At 43.1% G+C, this 22,495-nt stretch overlaps 1 protein-coding gene across 1 annotated transcript in view; it reads left to right on the top strand.

Moving 5' to 3' along the window:
* Positions 1–4,572: 4,572 nt before the first annotated feature.
* Positions 4,573–22,495, top strand: part of LOC142906389 (anoctamin-5-like) — a gene marked incomplete at its 5' end in the record, with an annotated part of 120,943 nt that continues 103,020 nt past the window's right edge. The window contains 12 exons of the mRNA XM_076054046.1: positions 4,573–4,706; positions 5,150–5,284; positions 10,002–10,107; positions 10,866–10,926; positions 11,954–12,099; positions 12,766–12,840; positions 14,137–14,362; positions 15,572–15,738; positions 17,109–17,206; positions 18,068–18,198; positions 19,171–19,376; positions 20,079–20,254. Coding sequence (XP_075910161.1) covers positions 4,573–4,706; positions 5,150–5,284; positions 10,002–10,107; positions 10,866–10,926; positions 11,954–12,099; positions 12,766–12,840; positions 14,137–14,362; positions 15,572–15,738; positions 17,109–17,206; positions 18,068–18,198; positions 19,171–19,376; positions 20,079–20,254 — 1,661 coding nt within the window. The remainder of the gene's footprint in view (positions 4,707–5,149; positions 5,285–10,001; positions 10,108–10,865; positions 10,927–11,953; positions 12,100–12,765; positions 12,841–14,136; positions 14,363–15,571; positions 15,739–17,108; positions 17,207–18,067; positions 18,199–19,170; positions 19,377–20,078; positions 20,255–22,495) is intronic.

Raw genomic sequence — 22,495 nt, 5'->3', positions numbered from 1 at the left:
TACATTTCATGCATAAGCTATTACATCTCTCATATTCGTGTGTGTGCTTGCCTTTGCGTGTAGGACACTATCTACTTTTGCGATGGAGTCCGTCGGATCGATTTCATCCTCGCGTTCGATGATGAGGTCCATTCTCAGGACGCCATCAACAATCAGGTGAGAACGAGGAACCTACAAATAATGCTCCACCTTCCTGCACCCAGCATTATCACCCCTCCCCACGTGCAACACCACACGCCTCTAAACCTAGGTTTGACGCAGTGGTGCCAGCTCAGCTCTCTGACTGCTGAGTCACCCTGCCACCTCCATACGAGTCTTTAAATCCACAGTATACATCCTTTATCAAACTGAATCGTCAACTGCAGACCACGCTAGTCAATGAACGCTAGACTCCCATCACTCAACTCGCACATCGATACCCTGAACCATACGCCTCACTGCTTTGGCGAACAACAATCAATTATCGTTACGTATCACACTCCATCCACAACTCCTCAATAAATACACCACTTTCATATTGCACACACCGACACCCAGACATAACTTACAGGATATATGTAATATCCACATTCTAACTGCCAAATGGAAAACTATTATAACAGTGCTGAAGTACCCAGTATGCATTCTCTGCAATATTGATGTTTTTGTTTATTTTGTTGCTATTGTACCCACGCACAATGGATCTATCTCCCTTGTAAAATAGCAAAGCAACTAGCTAAGTGAGACCATCCCTGTAACAAATAAGGTAAACTCAAAGAGTTGATTGACAAAGAGCTGTGCAAATTTTTATTTTATTAAGGTCTGCTGAAGTGACACCGACTGAAGCAGTTCAGTGATGCTACTTTGCAGAGCCGTTCTCTGATTGATTCCCATGTGAGGCTCTACTCACTGTAAGAGTTCAAGAAGTTTCCTCACCTCTTGACTTGACTCCCACAGTGACACAACTGAGAACAATGTATAACACAGATGGTCAATTTTGTTTGACAGAAGAAGAGGACCGAATATCAGGCAAGCCTGATGAAGATGGGGCTAGATCTCGAGATTGAACCCAAGGAGGTAAGTTTCCTGCGTGTCTCTCTGCTATAGATGACAGACACTGTATACAAATAAAAAGGTGTTAGACTGTGATTGCTTCATAATTTCACTGCTGGCATACATTCCTTGAGTAGGAGCGCTAAAGATCCCCGCTGGAGGGTATATGGCCTACTCTTCTCTGCTTGCCAGACGTCTTGAAAGAGATAGCGAATACCCATACTTTACCCCACCATGCACAATCTTAAGATGGATTAATTGTGGCTTACCCATTTATACTGGAGGGTATAACAGTCTCCACCTTAATGTGGCATGCCAGCTATTTATACTGTAGTAATAAGTGTTCGATAACTGCACGTACGTTATGCAATTTGCTTTTGGGTTGTGCCACACGTTGATCGGCACGAGGTGCTAACAACACGTGACACAAGCACGAAAATCCACGCGGCCGTGGACACTCTTCCAAATGAGACCATCCTGTTCCCTTGAACTCTCACCTGGTCAAACAAAGTCTAATAAATACAACTAAATGCACTCATCTAGAGTCTGACAATGAACTTCGTGCCATCCACTAGGAGTCGGTGAGCGGACGCACCACCTTTGTGAAAGTACACGCGCCATGGAACCCACTCACCACCTATGCCGAGATTCTACACATCCAGGCAAGATTCTGATGGTCATTGTAATGATGATCATGATGATGCCGATGATTGTGATGATGATTGTGGTGATGATTGTGATTATGATGGTGATAATGAATGTGATGACAATAATGTTTGTGAAGATTCATCATGGTTGTGATGATAATTGCGATGATCATGCATGTGATACAGAGTATGATGGTGAGGGTGATGATTGTGATGATTATAATTTATGACGTTCAACGATAATAATCGTAGCACTGACATTACGAGATATCGAGAGACGTAAATATACAAACGGATTAGAAAAACGTACATTTGGAAAAATATGCATATTAGCAACATATTGACTCTTTTTAGAAAAGTGAATGGGCTCGGGAAGGGCACGTTGCTTGAAGGGATGATGTCTGCTGGCCGAAAATGACATTGGAGTGGCAGCAGAAGGAGAGAACGTGCCCAAGATGATGTATATCATAGAGATGGCGAGATAAGATTGGCTCATGTGCGTGTGCTCATGACTGGGGATATTGGTGGGACAACTTGAAGAGTGGGTGGGATATGCAGTGGAGGCTTTTGGCATATTAATTGTTGCATTATAGGACTTGTTGTATTATAGGACTTGTTGTATTATAGGACTTGTATTATAGGATTTGTATAGAATGTTGTATTATAGAACTTGTTGTATTATAGGACTTGTTGTATTATAGGACTTGTTGTATTATAGGACTTGTTGTATTATAGGACTTGTTGTATTATAGGACTTGTTGTATTATAGGACTTGTTGTATTATAGGACTTGTATTATTATAGGACTTGTTGTATTATAGGACTTGTTGTATTATAGGACTTGTTGTATTATAGGACTTGTATTATTATAGGACTTGTTGTATTGTTGGACTTGTATTATAGGACTTGTTGTATTATAGGACTTGTTGTATTATAGGAATTGTTGTATTATAGGACTTGTATTAGAGGACTTGTTGTATTATAGGACTTGTTGTATTATAGGACTTGTATAGAACGTTGTATTATAGGACTTGTTGTATTATAGGATTTGTTGTATTATATGACTTGTTGTATTAAAGGACTTGTTGTATTATCGGACTTGTTGTATTATAGGACTTGTATAGATTGCAACAACTTGGGGAGACCTTCATCCATTCGTGGACTGATTTTGGCTGATGATGATTCCATGTGCTCGAGGCAAAGGGTTTAATACATTTAAAATCAAACAGGTGCCACTCAAGGAGAGCGACCTCCCCCAGGTGTCAGGCTCAGACAGTGGGCCTCTTCACTACCTGGGAAATATTCACCACCTGAAGCCGGGAGCCGTGCCCAAACAACCGGACTATTTCACGGCACCCTACCGGCGTTCGCAGCAGGACATCTATCCTATAAAGGATCATGACGTCCTCATCCCACCGGCCGTACGCAGCCAAATCGTACGTTTGTATCAATAATGCTGTATAAATAATGCCAGAATGGGGTGGTTTTTTTGCAAAAACATGTTAATTTAAAAGGGTTTTGTCGTGTTTTTATCATTTTAATTAAAGTTTTCAGCTCTGTATCGCAACTTGCGATCTCTGAGTGACATGTGGTTAGAAGTGTAAATCATTATGGTTTATTAAGAATGCCTGGATTTATGATTTATGGGTTGTGGTAATATGTGTCCCTGTAGAGAAAGCTACCAAATTTTTGGGATGCTTAACCAGGAGACATGGTGAGCTAGCAGCCCCACCCTTTGTAAGTCCTGCCCACATTATATAACCACGTCCCCTCAATCACTCTCCCCTGCACAACAAAAGAATGAAAGACCACTGTTGATATGGTTCTTGGTGAGCAGGTATCCTGTCGAGCCAATATTGTGGGCATTTGGGGTTTTGATAGTATTGTATTCTGAATAAATTGCCTTTGTGCATGGAAAGCATGCATAAAATGTCTCCTTGAAATCTGGATATTGTACTTGCTGAAATCGGTACATATCTGCTTCAGTTTTTGGGGTGTTCTATGGACCTTTCCGAGTCGGGACTCAATAAGAGTTGTGGGCCCATTATAACTGTGTAGGCTGGTGGTGGTTGGAGAGGGGGAAACATTTCAGAGTGGAGTGAGTCAATAATAGCTAACCCACCCAGCCCTATGTTTCATGCATGTTATGTTTGTCATGTGTGTCATGTGTGCTCACACAGGTCCACTACATGCTGCAAAACCCCATGCCACAAGACAGCACGAACATATTAAATATCAACCAAATGATTGAAAATGGCTGCTATACTGCAGCCTATCCACTGCATGACGTAAGTTGTTGGGGGGGTAGGGGGTGGAGGGCACACTGACACCCTACGGGAGGCCCAGGTACGACACCTGAATTGCACACCTGTATAGGACGCTATAGCATAGTCTAAAGCTTACCACATACTTAACATTAGTGTCCCACAGAGATGCGCCGCATAGGTGTCCAGGTTCCCCAGCTCACTAAACACACCTCTGATTTGCATGGTTGGCTACATACGGTGCAAAAGAAGTTCAATATCCATGCATTGGAAAGGACTCCACGAGCACTCTAGAGAGCCATTCTCAAGGGTATTTGGCCGACTATTTCACGTGGGACAGAAGTCTTTGGAAGAATTAGAAGTACCCACACTTCATCCCACAACACGTGAACAACCAATAGATTAACTGTGGGTGCACCCATTTACACTGCTTGCTGGGAAGAAGCAGCGTGATTAAGAAACGTGGTCATTGTTTTAACTGTCGTTCCCATGAAATCAAATGGGCGACCTCTAACTTTGCAAGTCCAGTGCAGTGTGCAACACCATTACACCACAGCAGCGCCACGGCAGAGTTTTGGGGGGGTGGAGCTGGTAATTTGTGAATGTCCATGCAGTGTTTGTGACTAACAATTGCTTTCCCCATGTCAGAGTGAGTCTGTTCATCCCACCAAAAACCCGAACACGCTGGGCGACCGCAACACACTGCGACGGGAGTGGGCGAGAGCCGGGCGCTCTTTCAAGGAGCAGCCTCTTGACCTTGTGCGGTAAGTTCATGCCCTATCCACTGCTGGATGAAGACTTCCCCAAGCCTTCGCCATCTCTCCCAGTCTCCTGATGCAACGATCCATGTGGCTCCTGCACACATGCTGATTTCATTACTTAAATCTCTGTGGTGCACATCCTCTCAGACGCATTCCTTCTCTTGACTGCCACATCATTCTTAGTCTCGACCACAGGCCATCGTACCTCTTAGGGACGTGCCCTGTCCAGAAAGGTCCTAAGGCTGGACTTGAATGCTAGCTGGGAGTTGATAGCACAGACGGCTGGGGAAATGGAGTTCCAGAATAGCATTTGCCCATGCCTTCCCTGCTCTTCACATTTCCCTCCAGCCCATGGTCCTTGCTTACATATTCGATAGCTACACCACTGGTGCCATGTGCGGTTGGTGATGTTTGCGCTGTGTGTGCGAGTGATGTTGTCGGCACAGGTCATACTTCGGGGAGCAAGTGGGGCTCTATTTTGCATGGCTCGGCTTCTACACAAAGATGCTGATCTTCGCTGCAATCGTCGGCCTGATCTCCTTTTTCTTTGGAGTATTCAGCAATGACCGTGACATCACTAGGTACTGGCCCGACACATGCATACAGACAAATGCATACAAACACACACACACATACACTCATGTGTCAGATGTAGAACTCACACAGATCTCCTGTATAGCAATACAGACTGAACAATGAGTATCAGCAAGCACCTACTAAGGCTATACACAAGTACATATACACGTAAAGTACATATAGACATACATATACACTTATATACAATCCCATGGGATGCTGCCATGGCGTAATAGTTACATTTCTAGAATTGCAGTTTATAGATTTCCAGTGCGATCGCCTGGCATGGCAGCTGAAATAATGGCTAGGTTTCTTCAGTTATCCCACATATGCTCAGCAGTATAAACGGAGACACCGCAGTTAGATGATTGGCAGTTCAGATGTGATGGGGTAAAATATGGGTACTCCCACCGTGTCCAAGACGTCTGGCCATCATGGACGAGTAGGCCAAATATCATCTCGAGGGGCAATCTAGAGCATTCTTTAGTGGAGGACCTTCCACCAGCAGTGGCATGAGCAAGCAATTTCAGGGCCACATCTTTAACATTTCACTATTAAAGTACATATGCACATATATACAATCTCATACAGTTTATATACATATACAGTACAAATATAGTACATTCAATATATTGTATATGTATATATGTTCCAAATGTCTCTGTTTCTAAAAGTAAATCCAAAAAATCAAGCCTAGCTACAATATTTCGGACAATCCAGGGAAAATTAAACATTGTTTTGGATTGCTCAGAAAACATGACATCGCCCATTGTGACGTCACTCACGACGACACGTATCACGTGGCATCGGGTTTCGTCACTCTTGTTCACATGAATATATTGTACATTCTTACGAATTGTAAATAATCCGAAAATCAAAAGCAAAAAATATTCAAATCCAAAATGTTTAAATGTGAAACGTATCCTTATAATACGACTTACACACATAGACTCTTTGGAGCTGCATGACGGACAGCGGGGAGCAAGTGCAGGAAATACATTGCTGTACTCTGTGTCTGGAGTCTTCGCTTCCCATATTCAACCCGTACTGACCAGTGTGGGATGACTAGAATTAAATAGCCCTCATGACCCACGAGGTGTGGGGAGGCCCTCAGCCAGAAGTCGATTGATAAAAGGGCTGTAAACACCCCTGGAAATCAATACATAGAGATGTTACACCACTGATATCAACGAAAATTATAATTAAACATCAGCAAATACCTTCTTTGGTTCTTTCGGTAAAGTCATGTAGAATGAGAATAAAATAATAAATTGATAAAATAAAATAACACAATAATATTCTCACGACGTTTTGGCCCCAACACAAGCGGCCTTCATCAGGTGAAGGGACGAGACTGTCTGGTAGGACAGCGCTGGAGTGAAAGAGCCACGTTCAGATCACGGCCTTTAAGCTGTGTGAGAGGAACAAAGCGCCTTGACAAAGGAATTAGCATATAATTTAGCATTGAAATGGCTGAATGATTAGCTTGTGACTGGTCACAGAAATAGCTATGTTAAAAGTTAAAGCATACACATCCACAGAGGCACCCCTTGATAAAGGAATTAGCATAGAATTTAGCATTGAAATAGCTAAGTTAAAGCATACACATCCGCAGAGGCACCCCTTGACAATGGAATTAGCATAGAATTTAGCATTGAAATAGCTGAGTGATTAGCTTGTAACTGCTCACAGAAATAGCTACGTTAAAGTCAGAGCATACACATTCACCGAGGCACTTAGTACAAATCAAACAGGAGAATTTAGCATTGAAATAACTAGGCGAATTTAGCATTGAAATAACTGAGTGATTAGCTAGTGACTGATCACAGAAATGACTATGTTGAAGTCAAGGCCTACACATCTGAGCTATTCACAGTACTATATAGTGAACCAATAAGAAAACGTGCCAGTTTGTAGGTGGGGGAGTTGATAGTAGCTGCCATCGTTGAGAACTACTCAACGATGGCAGCTATACAAAAATAAAAAGAGATCCCACCAACAGCCTGGTCACCAAAACGAACAAAATCATCTCTGATTCAACAGCATTAATTGATGAGATCAAACAGTTCTCGTTGAAACCCTCTGCTGCCAGACCACCAAGATTATATGGCCTTCCAAAGATACACAAAGAAGATACACCCCTTCGTCCCATCGTCTCTACTATCAACTCCCCCACCTACAAACTGGCACGTTTTCTTGCTGATATACTGCGACCTTTCACTGGAAAAACCACCTCTGCGGTACTAAATTCTACTCACCTGGTATCGACAATCAAAGGCATTTCCCTGTCCCCAAACGACCTGCTTGTCAGTTTTGATGTGGTGTCCTTGTTCACCAAAGTCCCGGTACCTGACACCATCGCTATCATTGAAGATCTGGTTCATCAAGGACTGCATACTGATGTACCCCCCCTGGTGAGACATTGCTTAACCAACACATACTTCACCTGGAATGGAACTTTCTACAAACAAACTGAGGGCACCCCAATGGGCTCCCCCCTATCTCCGGTTGTAGCCAACGTATTCATGGAAAAATTTGAAACTGACGCCATCCAGACTGCCACTCTACGCCCGACCTTATGGAAGAGGTACGTTGATGACACCTTTGTCATCTGGCCACATGGCCAGCCTGCTCTAGACCAATTCCGCGACCACATCAATTCCATACACCCAGCAATCAGATTTACCATGGAGGTCGAAAAAGATGGCAAACTACCCTTTTTGGATGTCTTAATTAAAAGGAGACATGATGGTTCAATGAGCCACTCTGTCTACAGGAAAGCTACCCATACAGATGCTTACTTGAAACCGGATTCCCACCACCATCCATTCCAGAAGAACTCCCTCATCAAGACTCTATACCATAGAGCCCAATGCATTTCCGACCAGGAACACATTACCAGTGAACTCAAGCACGTACACCAGGCTCTCAGGGCTAATGGCTACTCCGACTACACAATCCGCAAAGCCATCACTCCAGTCATGAAGAAGGATCCTCTTGTGGAGCCACTCAAAACCATCACCTTACCCTACATTGCAGGGGTCACTAAAAAGATCTCCAAAATCCTGAATAAACACAAGATCCAGGTCCGATTCAACACAGTACATAAAATCCGTGATTTAGTTCCATCTGTAAAAGATGCTGTTCCAGACATACAATACCCGGGCGTTTACAAACTAAAGTGCCTCTGTGGTAGTAGCTACATTGGAGAAACCAAAAGACATATCTCGGACCGCATCCGCGAACATAAAGCAGACTTGAAACACGGTAGGACGAACTCCTCTGCCGTGGCAGATCACTGTTATAATTCAGTGGGCTCACATGACATTGACTTCTCCAAGACGGAGGTTCTTTGCAAACCAACCGGCTACCATGAGAGATTCGTTCATGAGGCCATTCACATATACAAGCACAGAGACAATTTCAACCGAGAAGATGGATTCTGGCTTAGTAACCACTGGAAAGATGTTTTAAACCATTTCTGTTCTTAATTAATTGTATTTTTACGATGACCTTCAGACCGCAGCTCTTTCGCCAGCATTGACTCTTAATACCTCTCACACCACGGTTAATGGTATGGTTTTACAACATGGAGTATAATAGCGCCTCGCAGCTGTCTCTCTCCCCCTCCTCTGTTCCGACCATGGACGAACTCGTCCGTCTGAACGGGGCCCGTAGCTATCCGTGGTGCTAAAGTTGAGGGTAAGAATCCACCCATTTTTTCGCCATATAGCATTGTGATATATAACGACTTATTGTTGGTAGCTTAGCTGATTGGAGAATATAGAGTTTATTGATAACATTAAGGTAATTTATATTTTAGTTTTTTATTGGTTCACTATATAGTACTATGAATAGCTCAGATGTGTAGGCCTTGACTTCAACATAGTCATTTCTGTGACCAGTCACTAGCTAATCACTCAGTTATTTCAATGCTAAATTCACCTAGTTATTTCAATGCTAAATTCTCCTGTTTGATTTGTACTAGGTGCCTCGGTGAATGTGTATGCTCTGACTTTAACGTAGCTATTTCTGTGAGCAGTTACAAGCTAATCACTCAGCTATTTCAATGCTAAATTCTATGCTAATTCCATTGTCAAGGGGTGCCTCTGCGGATGTGTATGCTTTAACTTAGCTATTTCAATGCTAAATTCTATGCTAATTCCTTTATCAAGGGGTGCCTCTGCGGATGTGTATGCTTTAACTTTTAACATAGCTATTTCTGTGACCAGTCATAAGCTAATCATTCAGCCATTTCAATGCTAAATTATATGCTAATTCCTTTGTCAAGGCGCTTTGTTCCTCTCACACAGCTTAAAGGCCGTGATCTGAACGTGGCTCTTTCACTCCAGCGCTGTCCTACCAGACAGTCTCGTCCCTTCACCTGATGAAGGCCGCTTGTGTTGTGGCCGAAACGTCGTGAGAATATTATTGTGTTATTTTATTTTATCAATTTATTATTTTATTCTCATTCTACGTGACTTTACCGAAAGAACCAAAGAAGATGAATCATTGCAGTCACGAAAGCTTTAAATCGAAATCAGCAAATACATTTTACTTTGGAAAATGCTTGATGTTGGAACCCATAATTTAGTCTGACTTTGTTTAAAGGGAGGGTATGACACATTCAAAGGTGGCATGACCTTTAGGCAAATTATATTTCTCATCCAAGTGTACTATGCCCATTAGTGTGTTTATGTTCGTGCGTGTCTATGTGTGCAGTGGAGAAATATGCAACAACACCATCGGAGGATCCCTGGTCATGTGTCCCCAGTGTGACCAAAAATGCACCTTTTGGAGGCTAAATGATACCTGCAAGACTGCGAAGGTATCACACAAATACACCATCGATGTTCCCTCTAAATAAGGATACTTATTGGTTTTTGGTGCTGTGCATCATTATCACAAAGCCAACTCACGTTGCTGAGATTGTATCATTAACATTAACCATGATCACTAGATTGCAGCACATCATGCTAAACACTATGCTGCCATTCGTGTGGGTGTTAAAAAATTTTATACTAATAATACACGTGTGATCATTTTTAAGGTAGTTAGTTATAGTTTTAGCAAATAGGGCATTTTAATGGACTAAGTCGATGGTTAGACAAATACATGAAAATGAATGCATCGTCACATCCCAGCGGGAGTGCAAAAGTTACTTTGTCTGAGTAAATCCGACACGATGTATTTCATGAGTATTTCTCCACGATCAATACAAGTGGACAAAGTATTTTGAAATCTGAATTTCAGTGCTAATTAGTTGACATGTCATAACGAAATAATTATTATTCACTTTAAAGTGTCAGAAATGTATGTCCACAATCATGGAACTGCCCATTGCTTATTTTGCTCTTTCTGTCACATTTATACAGATTTGTTTGATACATGAATAGCGCTATAATATCAGACATTGTAGAGCATTGTCATCTCCACAATTTAATGGATGTTTCATGAGTGATTAATCTATTTTAACTTAAAAATCAATCGATGCATCATTACTTTCCTGCTGTTGATATTGAAAAGACGTGGATGCTAAGATTTAAGGTTTAATTGTGACTAACACCTCTGATTGTGCCGTTGCAGACTTCACACATGTATGAAAATCCGGTCACCATATTCTTCGCAGTTTTCATGGGACTTTGGGGTAAGTGATGCTAAGCATTGGCACACATTGTCCAGACACAGTGACAAGTATCAACATGTTTGCAATGATGATGAGCACATTTGGCCACATACAGTGTTAAAGAAGTTCAACATACATACGTACAACCATATACAGTACCATCATGTCTTGCAATGTTCGTATGCAGTGATCCTGACAGTCCTATTATGAACCCACTGCTCAATGAGGGCAAATTTGGACCATGACTTGCACACATTGTCCTACTCTTACGAATGATAACCGATAATCTTTAATGTCCACTGTGAAGCAGATGGTGTGTATTTTTGTGTAATTAATACACGGGCAATATTAATCAGGGCAGCCACATAATTTGAACCACGAACCTCTGCAACAAGCAACGAATGCGGTACCCCAAGGCGATTCCATGAAAAATGCAAAGTGGCCAGGTGGCTCAGAGTTCAGAGTGCTGCGTTGCCGCCGCTGAGATTCTGTGTTGAAATGAAAGTGGCCACCTGCGATTAAACCAGTTTCTCAATTATAGCAAGATGATGGTCTCAACTCAGTCACCGATATCTGCACAACAAATACAAAAAATCCATAATGTTAAAGTTGGTTCTGTACTTAATTAGGCTACATTCCAGCTCTGAGAATAAAAATGTTAGCTTGACTATCACGTAACAAACGCTCCTCTCCGTGGCAAAGCATTTGGGAAAGAGCTACCCCTACTGTGTGGACCAGAGATCACAGAGGTAGCTCTGTGACATTCACTTTTGTGTAACGTTTTGTAACACGAAGAGCAGCACTGCTCTGTTATAGATCCAAAGGAAAACTCAATCTCATGCCATGCCACTCAGTGCAAGTGGGATAAAATTGTGGCAATGTACCAAAAAAAGCCAATAAAGGTATTTATGAAAGAAAAAAAGTACTAATGAAGTTACTTTGAACATTACATTTAACAGACTACATTAGGTAACTTTTGAACCCTTGAGCAATCGATAGTCAAATTACTTTTCAAAGTAAATCCTCCCCGTGTGGTGTGTCGCAACAGCCACGGTGTTCCTGGAATTTTGGAAGCGTCGCCAGGCATCGCTCGCGTACCGCTGGGACCTGACGGCAGCGGCGGAGGAAGGAGACCCCATCCGGCCCGAGTACCTGGCTCGCTGCACGACCACGAAATGTAACATCATCACCATGGTAATGCTTTTTGCTGTCACCACGGCGACTACCTCATGGCACACACACACCTCTGTTTTGTAATGTTGCATGTGTAACTGTTCACTGTTTTCCTAGTTTTTCTTCTAACATATTTGTTGGCCTTTGGTCAATTGTGTTTTCCTCCCAATATTATCCCGATTGTCCTATCGGCATCGTTATGAAACAATGTCCATTTGGAACTCTATGTTATGGAAAGGTTTGCTGAAGCAGATGTTACATAATTACTTATAAGATCCCTTCAAGTGAACACACACTAGAGGGTGGCCCTTTCGCATCAGCCCTGCTACAAAGAAATGTTCATGATGGTCAAACTCATCTTTTTTAATTCTGAAAGGTGAAATTTGTCCAAATTAAGAAAAGAAACAAATGTAATATTGGTGACCAGACTGATCGGCTTACTACTTGGTTTTATTGGAGGCAGCTGCCTGGATTAAAACCAAGAAATCTCAGCGCTGCCAGCTCAACTCTCAGACATCAGGACCATCAAATCCATTCCTTTATATCATCGCATGCTTAACTAGTAGTGGGGAAAACAAATAATCGTTCATCAGTCAACCTTAACGGCTCACACTAACATTGGTCACTCCGACAGACTAATCTATATACAAATGCTTTTCCGTCTGTGTCCGTGCATTGTGAGTGCAGAAGGAGGAGCCTCATATGCCTAAGAGGATACTGAGGTTCCGATACTGCCTCTCCGGGATCATGGTGTTGTTCTGGGTGAGTCCGCCAACTCAACAGCAACATTGAACCCCTTCTCCTGATCCAGTGAGCTATGGCCAAGTCACCTGCTATGTGCCTCATCTTGGAGGCGAAGCAGGTTTTGAGCCTGGGTACTGCACGAATGGGTAACCATCATGCACAAAATGGACTGTAGGCTGCTGCAGAGCTACCTTGTGGCCAACAGAGAACTGCATTATTTTGCTTCCATCCTTTACCAACCTGTACTGGTGTGCATGGTGAAGTATGGGAAAATAACCCTGACAATCTGCGCAGGGTTGGGAAGGCCATCATCCAGCAGTGGATTCATATACGGGTTATACACATATATATATTTTTACTTGACCCAATCCTAACCTCCACACTCTGCTCCACCAGTCAGAATCGCTCTCAAACTATGTTGTTCCTCCTGTGTGATCCATTGAGTGATTACAAGTGGGGGTATAGATACATGCATAATTATATAACTTACAGCCCTTTGTCAATCCAATCACCTGAAATATCTACAGGTGGCCCAAGGCAATGAATACATCATGAGCCATATCATGTTATCCACCTGCTCCTGTCAACCTCGATTTGGGTTTCTCGAGACTAGTCCTCGGCCTTAAGGCCAGATGGAAAAGATTTCCTCAGCTCCTTGGCCTTGAGTGTGTGGCCTCAGTCCGAGGAGTTTTACTAGAGGTACCGACCTTGACACTGGCCTCATACTAGCGCACCCAACCTTGAGTGACCTTGACACTGATTGTGGCCTAAAAAGCTGCCGCCTTGGCCTCACCTTGGCCCTGTGGCTTTTGGTCTCAACTTCACATCTGAACGTGGCTCGAGGTCAAGCAGGGCCAGGGATAGTAATTCCTTTCATAACCTTGCATCATTTTCTACAATTGACCACGTGACGTTACCATTACACGTTCATTGTGTGTGATGTTAGCGAAACAGCTCAGGTTTTGTTTAACATGTAGGCTTTTCGCGACCAATATCATCCATAATATTTTTTTTGGATTAGATCGCGTAAATATGTGTCATTAAACCCACCACCACCCGACAAAGCCAATTAGTAAAGTTGTTCACGTAAACAGAACATGCCAATTCATTACTAGTATAGCAAATTCACAATATCTACAATCTGAGTACGACGTTTTGCCAGTCATTTGGTTCTGCTGTAGACAAACGAACTTGCACCTCCTGAGCCACACCAGGCTAGCTCGGCACAGCTAACTCACGGCTTGGTTATATAGTGGAAAAGAGCTACAAGACTGTAAATCTCACCCACCTCTGTGTTTCTTGTGTTACTGGCAGATCCTCCTGATTCTTTCTGCAATTTTGGGTGTGGTTGTTTACCGCCTGACCATCTTTGGCATACTCTCCTCCAGTATCCCCAATCATGTGACCAAGATCAAGGTGATCGGTGCCCTACTCACACCTGATATGGTTACCACCATCACGGCCTCCATCCTCAACATCGTAATCATATTACTACTCAACAAAGGTTACGACAAGCTGGCCCTCGTCCTCACTGATCTGGGTAGGTGTCATCACCATCACGGTTTGCATATGTTTATTTTATTATACGCCACAAGAGAACACATGTAAATTTGAAGCTTGGATAAATGTTGTGCATGGTAAATAATGGCGCTGTAAAAATGTCATCATGATTTTAACCTTGCACCATGGGGCCATGAATAGCAGCATCAGTGCATCATCCAGTCACTTGTTCAACTACTGCCTGTTTTTGTCAGAACTCTCTTAAATTTTTCCTCCAGTTTCATTCCGATTGGGCTATCAGAATCGTGTCTTGAGATGAAGTATCCAATGGGATCTCTTGTAGACCAGTGCAACCCTTAATGTCATGAAATGGCCCTAGAAGTGAATATCACTGAGCTACCTCTGAGACCCTTCATTCAAGTGAACTCTGGTTCACACATTAGGGGGAAGCACTTTTCAATCCACACTACTACGGAATATAATGTTAATCTCGTAACAGTCAAATTGCTCATTCTCACAACTAGAATTTCACCAAATTTAGTGATGAACCAAATGGTGTATGTTACAAATGTATATGCCATCATTAGTAACCGTCCTGAAGCCATCAATTCACTGCACTTGAGAACACATGTTACCAGAGGCCGCTGCCTGGATTTAAACCCAGGATCTCAATGGTGCCAACTTAGCACTCTGATTTCACCTCTCGATCCATTGAATCACTGAATGTAATTGTGGGCTGACCCTCACTGCTGCATTGCTACCTTCTAGTCAGCTATCTGCTTGTGTTGCTCATGTTGCCAGCTACTGAGCCCTTTATTAGTAATTTATCCTGCTGAAGCCTGCACCCCCTCTGAAAGGTGACCCATGATAATTACTAAGATACACCTTATAGATATTTGAGAATCAAGTGCACTGGCTTTCAAACATCATACGGACAGTGTAAATGGCTTAATTGCAAATGGAGACTGAAGGACACTCCACAGGGCGAATGTGGTGAACAACACCTGGTAAACAACTTGTGCACTGTCACTCATTCCCCAGCAACATCTTTGAAATTAACTTTTGATCTTCAAATTCATTTTAATGGATATCAAAGCACGTTACATTGTGAAATGTTGCTATTCCTCAATGCGGCATCATTATCAGTGGCTTCTCGTAGCCTGTGTGCCAGAAACTATGAAAGTAACATCAAAACTGATTGCCCTGTTTGATGTTTGTGTCCATGTGTGCCTTTGTATCACACCCACAGAGATGCCCAAGACGCAAGGAGAATATGAGTATCGGCTGACGTTCAAGAAATTCTTATTTCAGTTCGTCAACTTCTACTCGGCGTCTTTCTACATTGCATTTTTCAAGGGGAAATTCATCGGCTTCCCCGGAAGCTACACTTACTTTGGAAAATGGAGAATCGAGGAGGTGTGTAGATCTGAGGGGTTGGCCCCTCTGTTTTCTATGCTGTTTGTACAACATTTTTATGTTTTACTTTTGTAGTTGATATTTTTCCCAACAATTGTCTTCACACCGTGCTGTTGGTGAAATGTCGAAATAAGGACTCTTTCTTTTGGAACTCTAAAAGGCCTCATTGTCTTCATACCTGGTCACCAGCTCTAGCATTAACACAGTCTCCGGAGTAAAACAGTTTTCGAAACCAGACTTGAGAGAGCACGAGGTCACCACGAGCAGAACACGTGTTAGACTGATGCAATTGGTAACCCAGTTAACTTGAGGGTGTTAGTTTATCACATATTTTGCAAGTAGTACCCTTGTGGTCTCTCATTGGACATTTTCAATTATATACCGTATTTATCAAACGCCATTTATTTAAAATTATATATTTGATCATCCTTAAAAATGTACAGTATTTCAGCCCCCCTCAAGGATATGTTTAGCCACTACCTATGACTCACTGTAGCGCAGTGGAGCGCGTTGTGTTAGAGAACGGCCCCGTAATATGATATCAAGAACGAATTCTGGAGTAAGGAATTAAGCAGCATTGCGTTGTGCACACGTTAAATCAATGTCATTAAGACAGTGTTAATGACACGTAGTTTAACATTTACATAATTGCCATTCAGAGTCACCCTGAGTATTTGCAGTCACTCTATGCTCAGAAGAAAGTCCATTGCCCAAAATGTGCACCTGTTGCTCATGTTTCTGTTTGAAGGCAGACTTGTTGACACATGAGATGATTATAATGAGTACATTTGGTGTTATATTAAGGTGCCTACTTCTCCTGCTGCAGATTTGTAGGAAATCGTCACGAGGGCGATTCATTGATTGATATCCTCTCAAAAACAATACACATAAAGGATAAAGAATAGAGCTTATTATTTAAGTGCCTCTGTGTTTTCTACCAACTTAATTTCATGTTTTACGATTATTATATTTACTAGACGATGCTCTGGAATTAAACTCACCTGATACTAAACACCAACTGCAGTATGCATGTTGTGTGTTGAACTTATTTTGCACCGTACACAGCCTGCATCGGATGTGTGGGGGAAGGACAACAAACAAAACATTATCAGATGCGCCACCATTTTCTTTATTTAAAATACATGAGGGGGAGGGGGAAAGTGTTTCTTATAATCTGGAGAATATTGATATTCTTAATCACTGTCCCCTCTAACATATGGAGCCGTCAGTTTTGCAGTGTGCAATTGACTGAAGAGAAGAATGTGAGAGGATCATTAGAAATGATGTGTGGTATCCATATATGTATTACCCAATATTTCATATCTTCAGTGTTTAACCTGAATCTATTCTCCACCTCATCCCCCCTCCAGTGTCCCCCAAACGGCTGTCTCTTTGAACTGACTTCTCAACTCACTGTCATCATGGTAGTGAAGCAGATGGTTGGCAATTTTCAGGAGGTCATCATCCCGTAAGTATCGCATGAACACATGATAGCTGTGAAGTCTGATTACGGCGTTTCCTCGTGTAACGCGGTAGATGCGTTCCTGAAAATTTCCGCATGAAGTAAAAACGCGCAAGGAAGGAATTACTAAGTTAATCACATTTGCACAGTAAAATCAACTTGCAGTCATCCCATGGTGGGATAAATAACTCAGGCTAGGCTGCCGTGTTACTGTATCATTCGGCATGCTTTATCAAACTGCTCAGCCGCGCAACTCAAGACAGTCGTTCATCGTCGACTGCTCAGGAAAGCATTATAATGGCCGCGTTCGGCGTTTTAACAGAGTGCATTCCACATTATAATGGACACGTTCCACGTTGTGTGAAAAGTTTTCCCAAATATAGGAACCATGTTACAATGAAAATGTGTTGTGTGAAAACGCATTCAGTGAAAAGTCGTGTCGACAGCTTGTTAGCAGTGTGCACTGGTTAAGCAGTGAACACCAGTCAACTGGACAAAGTTCACCTCGTTAGTATCATGCGATATTCCGATCAGACGCTTCGTACATAGTTTCATAATATTAGACAAGCAACTCCCATGACTGAAAGAGTGTAGTGGATTGACAACGGGCTAAATGAAAAACAGCTACTACTTAGGTTTTAGCAGTTGTTTTGTACAGCTCTCTGACATGTTTTGTGTCATACCGCATATTGTTTGGCATGTCTTGACGTTTCGCTCCACGTGCTTGGGATATTCACATGATACAACCTGAAAACGCAGTGGAAAGCTATGAAATAGCAAACCTAGAGTTGATGAACAAATGGATATGCACGTGTGTAAGGGTGTCTCTGTGTCTGCACATGCGTACCTCCCCCCTCAATTCCCCAGATGGTTCAGCAATTGGTGGGCCCAGCGTCGGGCCAAGCTAAGGCCTGAGGCTGTCTACACGCGCTGGGAGCAAGACATGGACCTACAGCCCCAGAGCCCACTTGGACTCTTTGATGAATACCTCGAGATGGGTACAATGAGCTCAGAGGATCACACTACGGAGTCAACGCGTTTTATTTTATTATTTAAAAAAAACACACAATTGGGTATCATTTGACTATATAGGCACGTGTGTACGGCCCCTGTGTATCTGTCGGACATTGTTGTGGGAGGGAAATTACCCACACTTCGGGTTGTTGAAGGCAGGGAGCACAGATGTAAGAGCTTAGATGTACAATACAAAAATGTAATTTGCTGCACTGTCCTCTGCTGCTCACAACCCCACAATAACTATTGCATGGTCACCCATCCAACCAATTTTCAGGCTCAGCTCTCCTTAACTTCTGGGATCTGATTAAATCTGACGCGTACTGGGTGATTTGGCCATAGGCACCAATCTATGGATATACTGTAACACAATTGTCTTTGAGCATGCGCGTATGTGCATATGTACGGAGTTAAGTTTTAGAAACAATAGGAGCACATATTTGCTCCTCTTGTCTGCTAACCAATGCAGCTACATTGGTCAGCTTGGGTTGACGTTTCTCCCCCTTACTATTTATTTAAAACTCTTGTGCATCATGTCCACTGTGGTTAACTGCTGTGATTTGTTGGCATTTCAGCCACAGTGCATATGCCTAAAAATGTGTGGTACGGTTAATGGAGTCCTCAATACAGGATGTGATCTAGTTATTATAGCCACCTAGTGGTGGAAAATGGTGCGAAAGAAACCCAGGTGAACCAGAGCTGAGCATTAAAGATGGTAGTGGCTGGTCGCATCTCAGTGGCCAATGTAATGGACACGATAATTTTGTGAACAAATGATACGAAAATGTGATCATATTTTGGGGTCTCCTTTGACTAAAACACATTCAATGCATTGAAAATATGTTTTGTTTGCTTAAAGTAATCACAACATAACAGCATTAAGAGTGTGTGTCTATATCCTGTTTCACTCATTATCCTATCCTTGCCCCCCTACCCATTCTCAAAATATACCCCAGTTATCCAATTCGGGTTTGTCACTCTCTTCGTGGCATCATTTCCACTTGCGCCATTGCTCGCACTGCTGAACAACATCATCGAAGTGCGGGTCGACGCGTGGAAGCTCGTAACGAAGATGAGGAGGCCTGTGGTTTCGCGAGCAAGAGGAATTGGAGCCTGGACCGACATTCTGAGTTTCATTGCCACCCTCTCTGTAATCACCAATGTAAGTCGCCAGATTGTCCGCTCGCTTTCTCGCTCAGTATCCCATCTTATGAGTGACATAACATGTCATGTTAGCCGTGTGGGTTCTTTTTACCATACTTCACCATTCTGGTCATGGCAGGTTTGAGAAGAGGTGTAGTGGGGGACCAGGAGCGGTTCGGGTATCACTCGTCACTGATGTTAGTCGTAGCTGGAAGTCAATTGCATGTGTGCTGAATTCAAAGTGCAGTGCACGAATCACTGCACCACCACTCCTATCCACTCTCTCCCAAAATCGCAAAAGGTAAAGCCTTGCAATTGCTTGCTCATGTCACTGCTGGCAGAAGGGCCTCAACTAAAGGTAGCTCTAGAGAACCCCTCTACACGGTATTTGGCCTACTCTTCCATGATGACCAGACATGTTGTAAGATGTGGAATTACCTGCGCTAAAACAGTGATGAACCCATTTATATTGCTAATTGGACGGAGGTGGGGGAGATTTAAGAAAATGATCCATTGCTTCAACTGTTGTGTCAGGAGACTGAACTGACGACTGCCAGATTGCAAGTCCTTATATGGTAACCATTTCACTCTGGCAGCAACCCCCCAAATTGTATTTGTGAAAATTAATGTAATTGCCAAGGTAAGATGTTCAGAAGCCTTGGTCAAATCATTGCATGCTAAGTGACCGCTATCGCTGTGCCTCCGTATGCTAATTCCACAGTCATGCATCTTGGCGTTCACAACGGACATCATCCCACGCCTGGTGTATTATTATGGATACTCAGCAGAGTATGGCACAGGTTCGCCTACAATGCATGGGTACACGGAGGACAGCTTTTCAATTTTCAAGATCAGCGACTTCAAGGAGCAAAATTATCCCAACATCCTGCCAGCCTGGTTTGATCCGGCAATCCACACAACCTGCAGGTTTGTGCCATTCAGTGTCATGCCCAGCTATCGGGGGTGCCGTCCCTGCGAATGTGATGCACTGATCTCTGGGTGTGTTGTCCAGGTAGATGCGACATCCTTCTGGGTGTGGCGTCCTCCTGGCTCCGCCCCTTCCTGATTAGTCTCGTTCTCTTCCTCTTTTCACTCCGTGACTTTCCTTTTAAGACCCACACTTCCCCTAGGCCCCACCTCTGTTTATGCCCTGCCCCTTACCGTGGACACAGGGTTTGGCTTAGTTGGGTAGTAAGGGGTTGTGGTAGGGTTGGGGGAAGAGTGTGCATGGTGGGTGGGGACAGTAAAGGGGGTGGGGGGGGAATTGGAGGGGGGGAGCAGTGGGTACGGGTGGGATGGCTTCACAACCAAAGTCCCACTTAGAGAAATATAATAATAGATTGATATAAATTCTAGCTCATTGTTACCTTGCTAAAGAGTAATGTTATTTATTTATCTATCGATCCACGACTGCTTAATTGAGTCTCAAGATCCCTTTGCAGGAAGACCGTGCATTGGGATTCCAGTTTAAGGTGGTCTTATGCATGTGGGATGCAATAAGAGGTCCTGGAGAACCCATGATATTGAAATGAAGCTTAAAGGTTCACACAGACATGAAACCACTTGGTCTACAGCCATCTTCTGGTCACCTCAGCACAGATAGTTAAGAAATTGATGCGATCTACCAACCCTTTTCTCTAACGTTTTTGAATTGCTGGCATACACAACTATAATCAATATAACCATATTGATCGATATTTAATATAACCTTACTTGACTATGATCAAATCACCACGAATACAGCTGATCTTAGATTCCGGAAGTCAAGCCGGCTTGAGCCTTGTTCGTGCTTAGATTGATGATCACCATGCACAATGCAGGTGCAGTAGGCGACTGTGGAGCTAGGTTGTCAGCAGTGGGTAGTTCAGCAAAATTAACAGTTGTGCTATATTGCTCTCCCATTATCTGTACTCCCTTCCTTCACCAACCTGGCACGGACCAGCGTGAACCATGGTCAAAAGAGCCCCCACAAGCTGCACGTTGTGGGAAGGCCCTCTTTCAGAAGCGGATTTTTTTAAGGGCTGTGAACGCATTTACCGTTTGTGCACAACCATACTTGTTCAATTTAGCGCCAACTCTACTTTCGAGGCACTTTGCTCAATATAGTCCATGCGTGCTTGTGGTTGTACGTGTGTAGGTATCCAGGTTATCGCTACCCGCCGGATCATCCCCAAGCCTACTCCGTCACCAAGCAGTACTGGCAAGTACTGACGGCAAAGCTGGCCTTCGTCATTGCCATGCAGGTACACATCAACATGCACACACACACACATTCATAAACCCATTGAAAGATAAAGGTACAGCCCTCCAATTACTTGCTCATGTCACTGATGGCAAAAGGACTCCTGCTATAGGGAGCTCAAGAGAGACCCTTAAGATGTATTTTTACTGCTCTTCCACACTGGTCAGACGTCTTGGGAAGATGTGGGAGTTCCCACACTGGACAGAACCAAACTCAGCCGACCAATTGACTGGATGTATTCCATTTACACTGCTAGGTGGATAGAGGCAGTGGAATGTAAAAAAAAAACTTTCACCATTGTTTACACTCCCACGACCAAAGATCAATTCACACCCGTGACCTCTGGATTGCAAGTCTAGTGTGCAAAGCCTTACACTACTGCACCATCGTATAGACTCATCTGTGAGCAGTTGTTAAGGTCAGCAGAGCAAACCGTGATCATTGTCAATGGGTCATTACAGATAATGCCAGTAATGCTATTACACCTCACAATTGCACAGTATTTCTGAGATCACAAATAATAGTGGTAATACAATACTTTCATCATGCAGCAGACGATTCATGTTGTTGATGCAATTTGTCACACGTAAGCATGTGTGCTTGTGGGAAGGGGAGCGGCTGCGTTGTTGTTTGTGAACTGCGCTACCAATCCTGTGTGACCGGAGTACTATTTCTGGCCACAGCCAACAACAGTGGAAAATATTAGAACCAGTGTTGAGCTTCCCTTAAGTTGATTCTGTCTTAAAATGAGTACTTGATGAAGTGTGTGAAAATCATCACTGGCGAGATAAAGGTGCACACCACCCCCACAGGCACTGTGCGAACCTTCATAGATGCACTTGTCTCAGTCTGTGAAAGGCTACACAGGGAATCTTTGTAGTGGTGACATGGCCGAG

The sequence above is a fragment of the Petromyzon marinus genome, chromosome 64 (genome assembly GCF_048934315.1).
Source record: "Petromyzon marinus isolate PM22_M1 ecotype Great Lakes invasive population chromosome 64, UKy_Petmar_22M1.pri1.0, whole genome shotgun sequence".
Taxonomy (NCBI): domain Eukaryota; kingdom Metazoa; phylum Chordata; class Hyperoartia; order Petromyzontiformes; family Petromyzontidae; genus Petromyzon; species Petromyzon marinus.
This window is presented reverse-complemented; position numbering and strand designations above follow the sequence as displayed.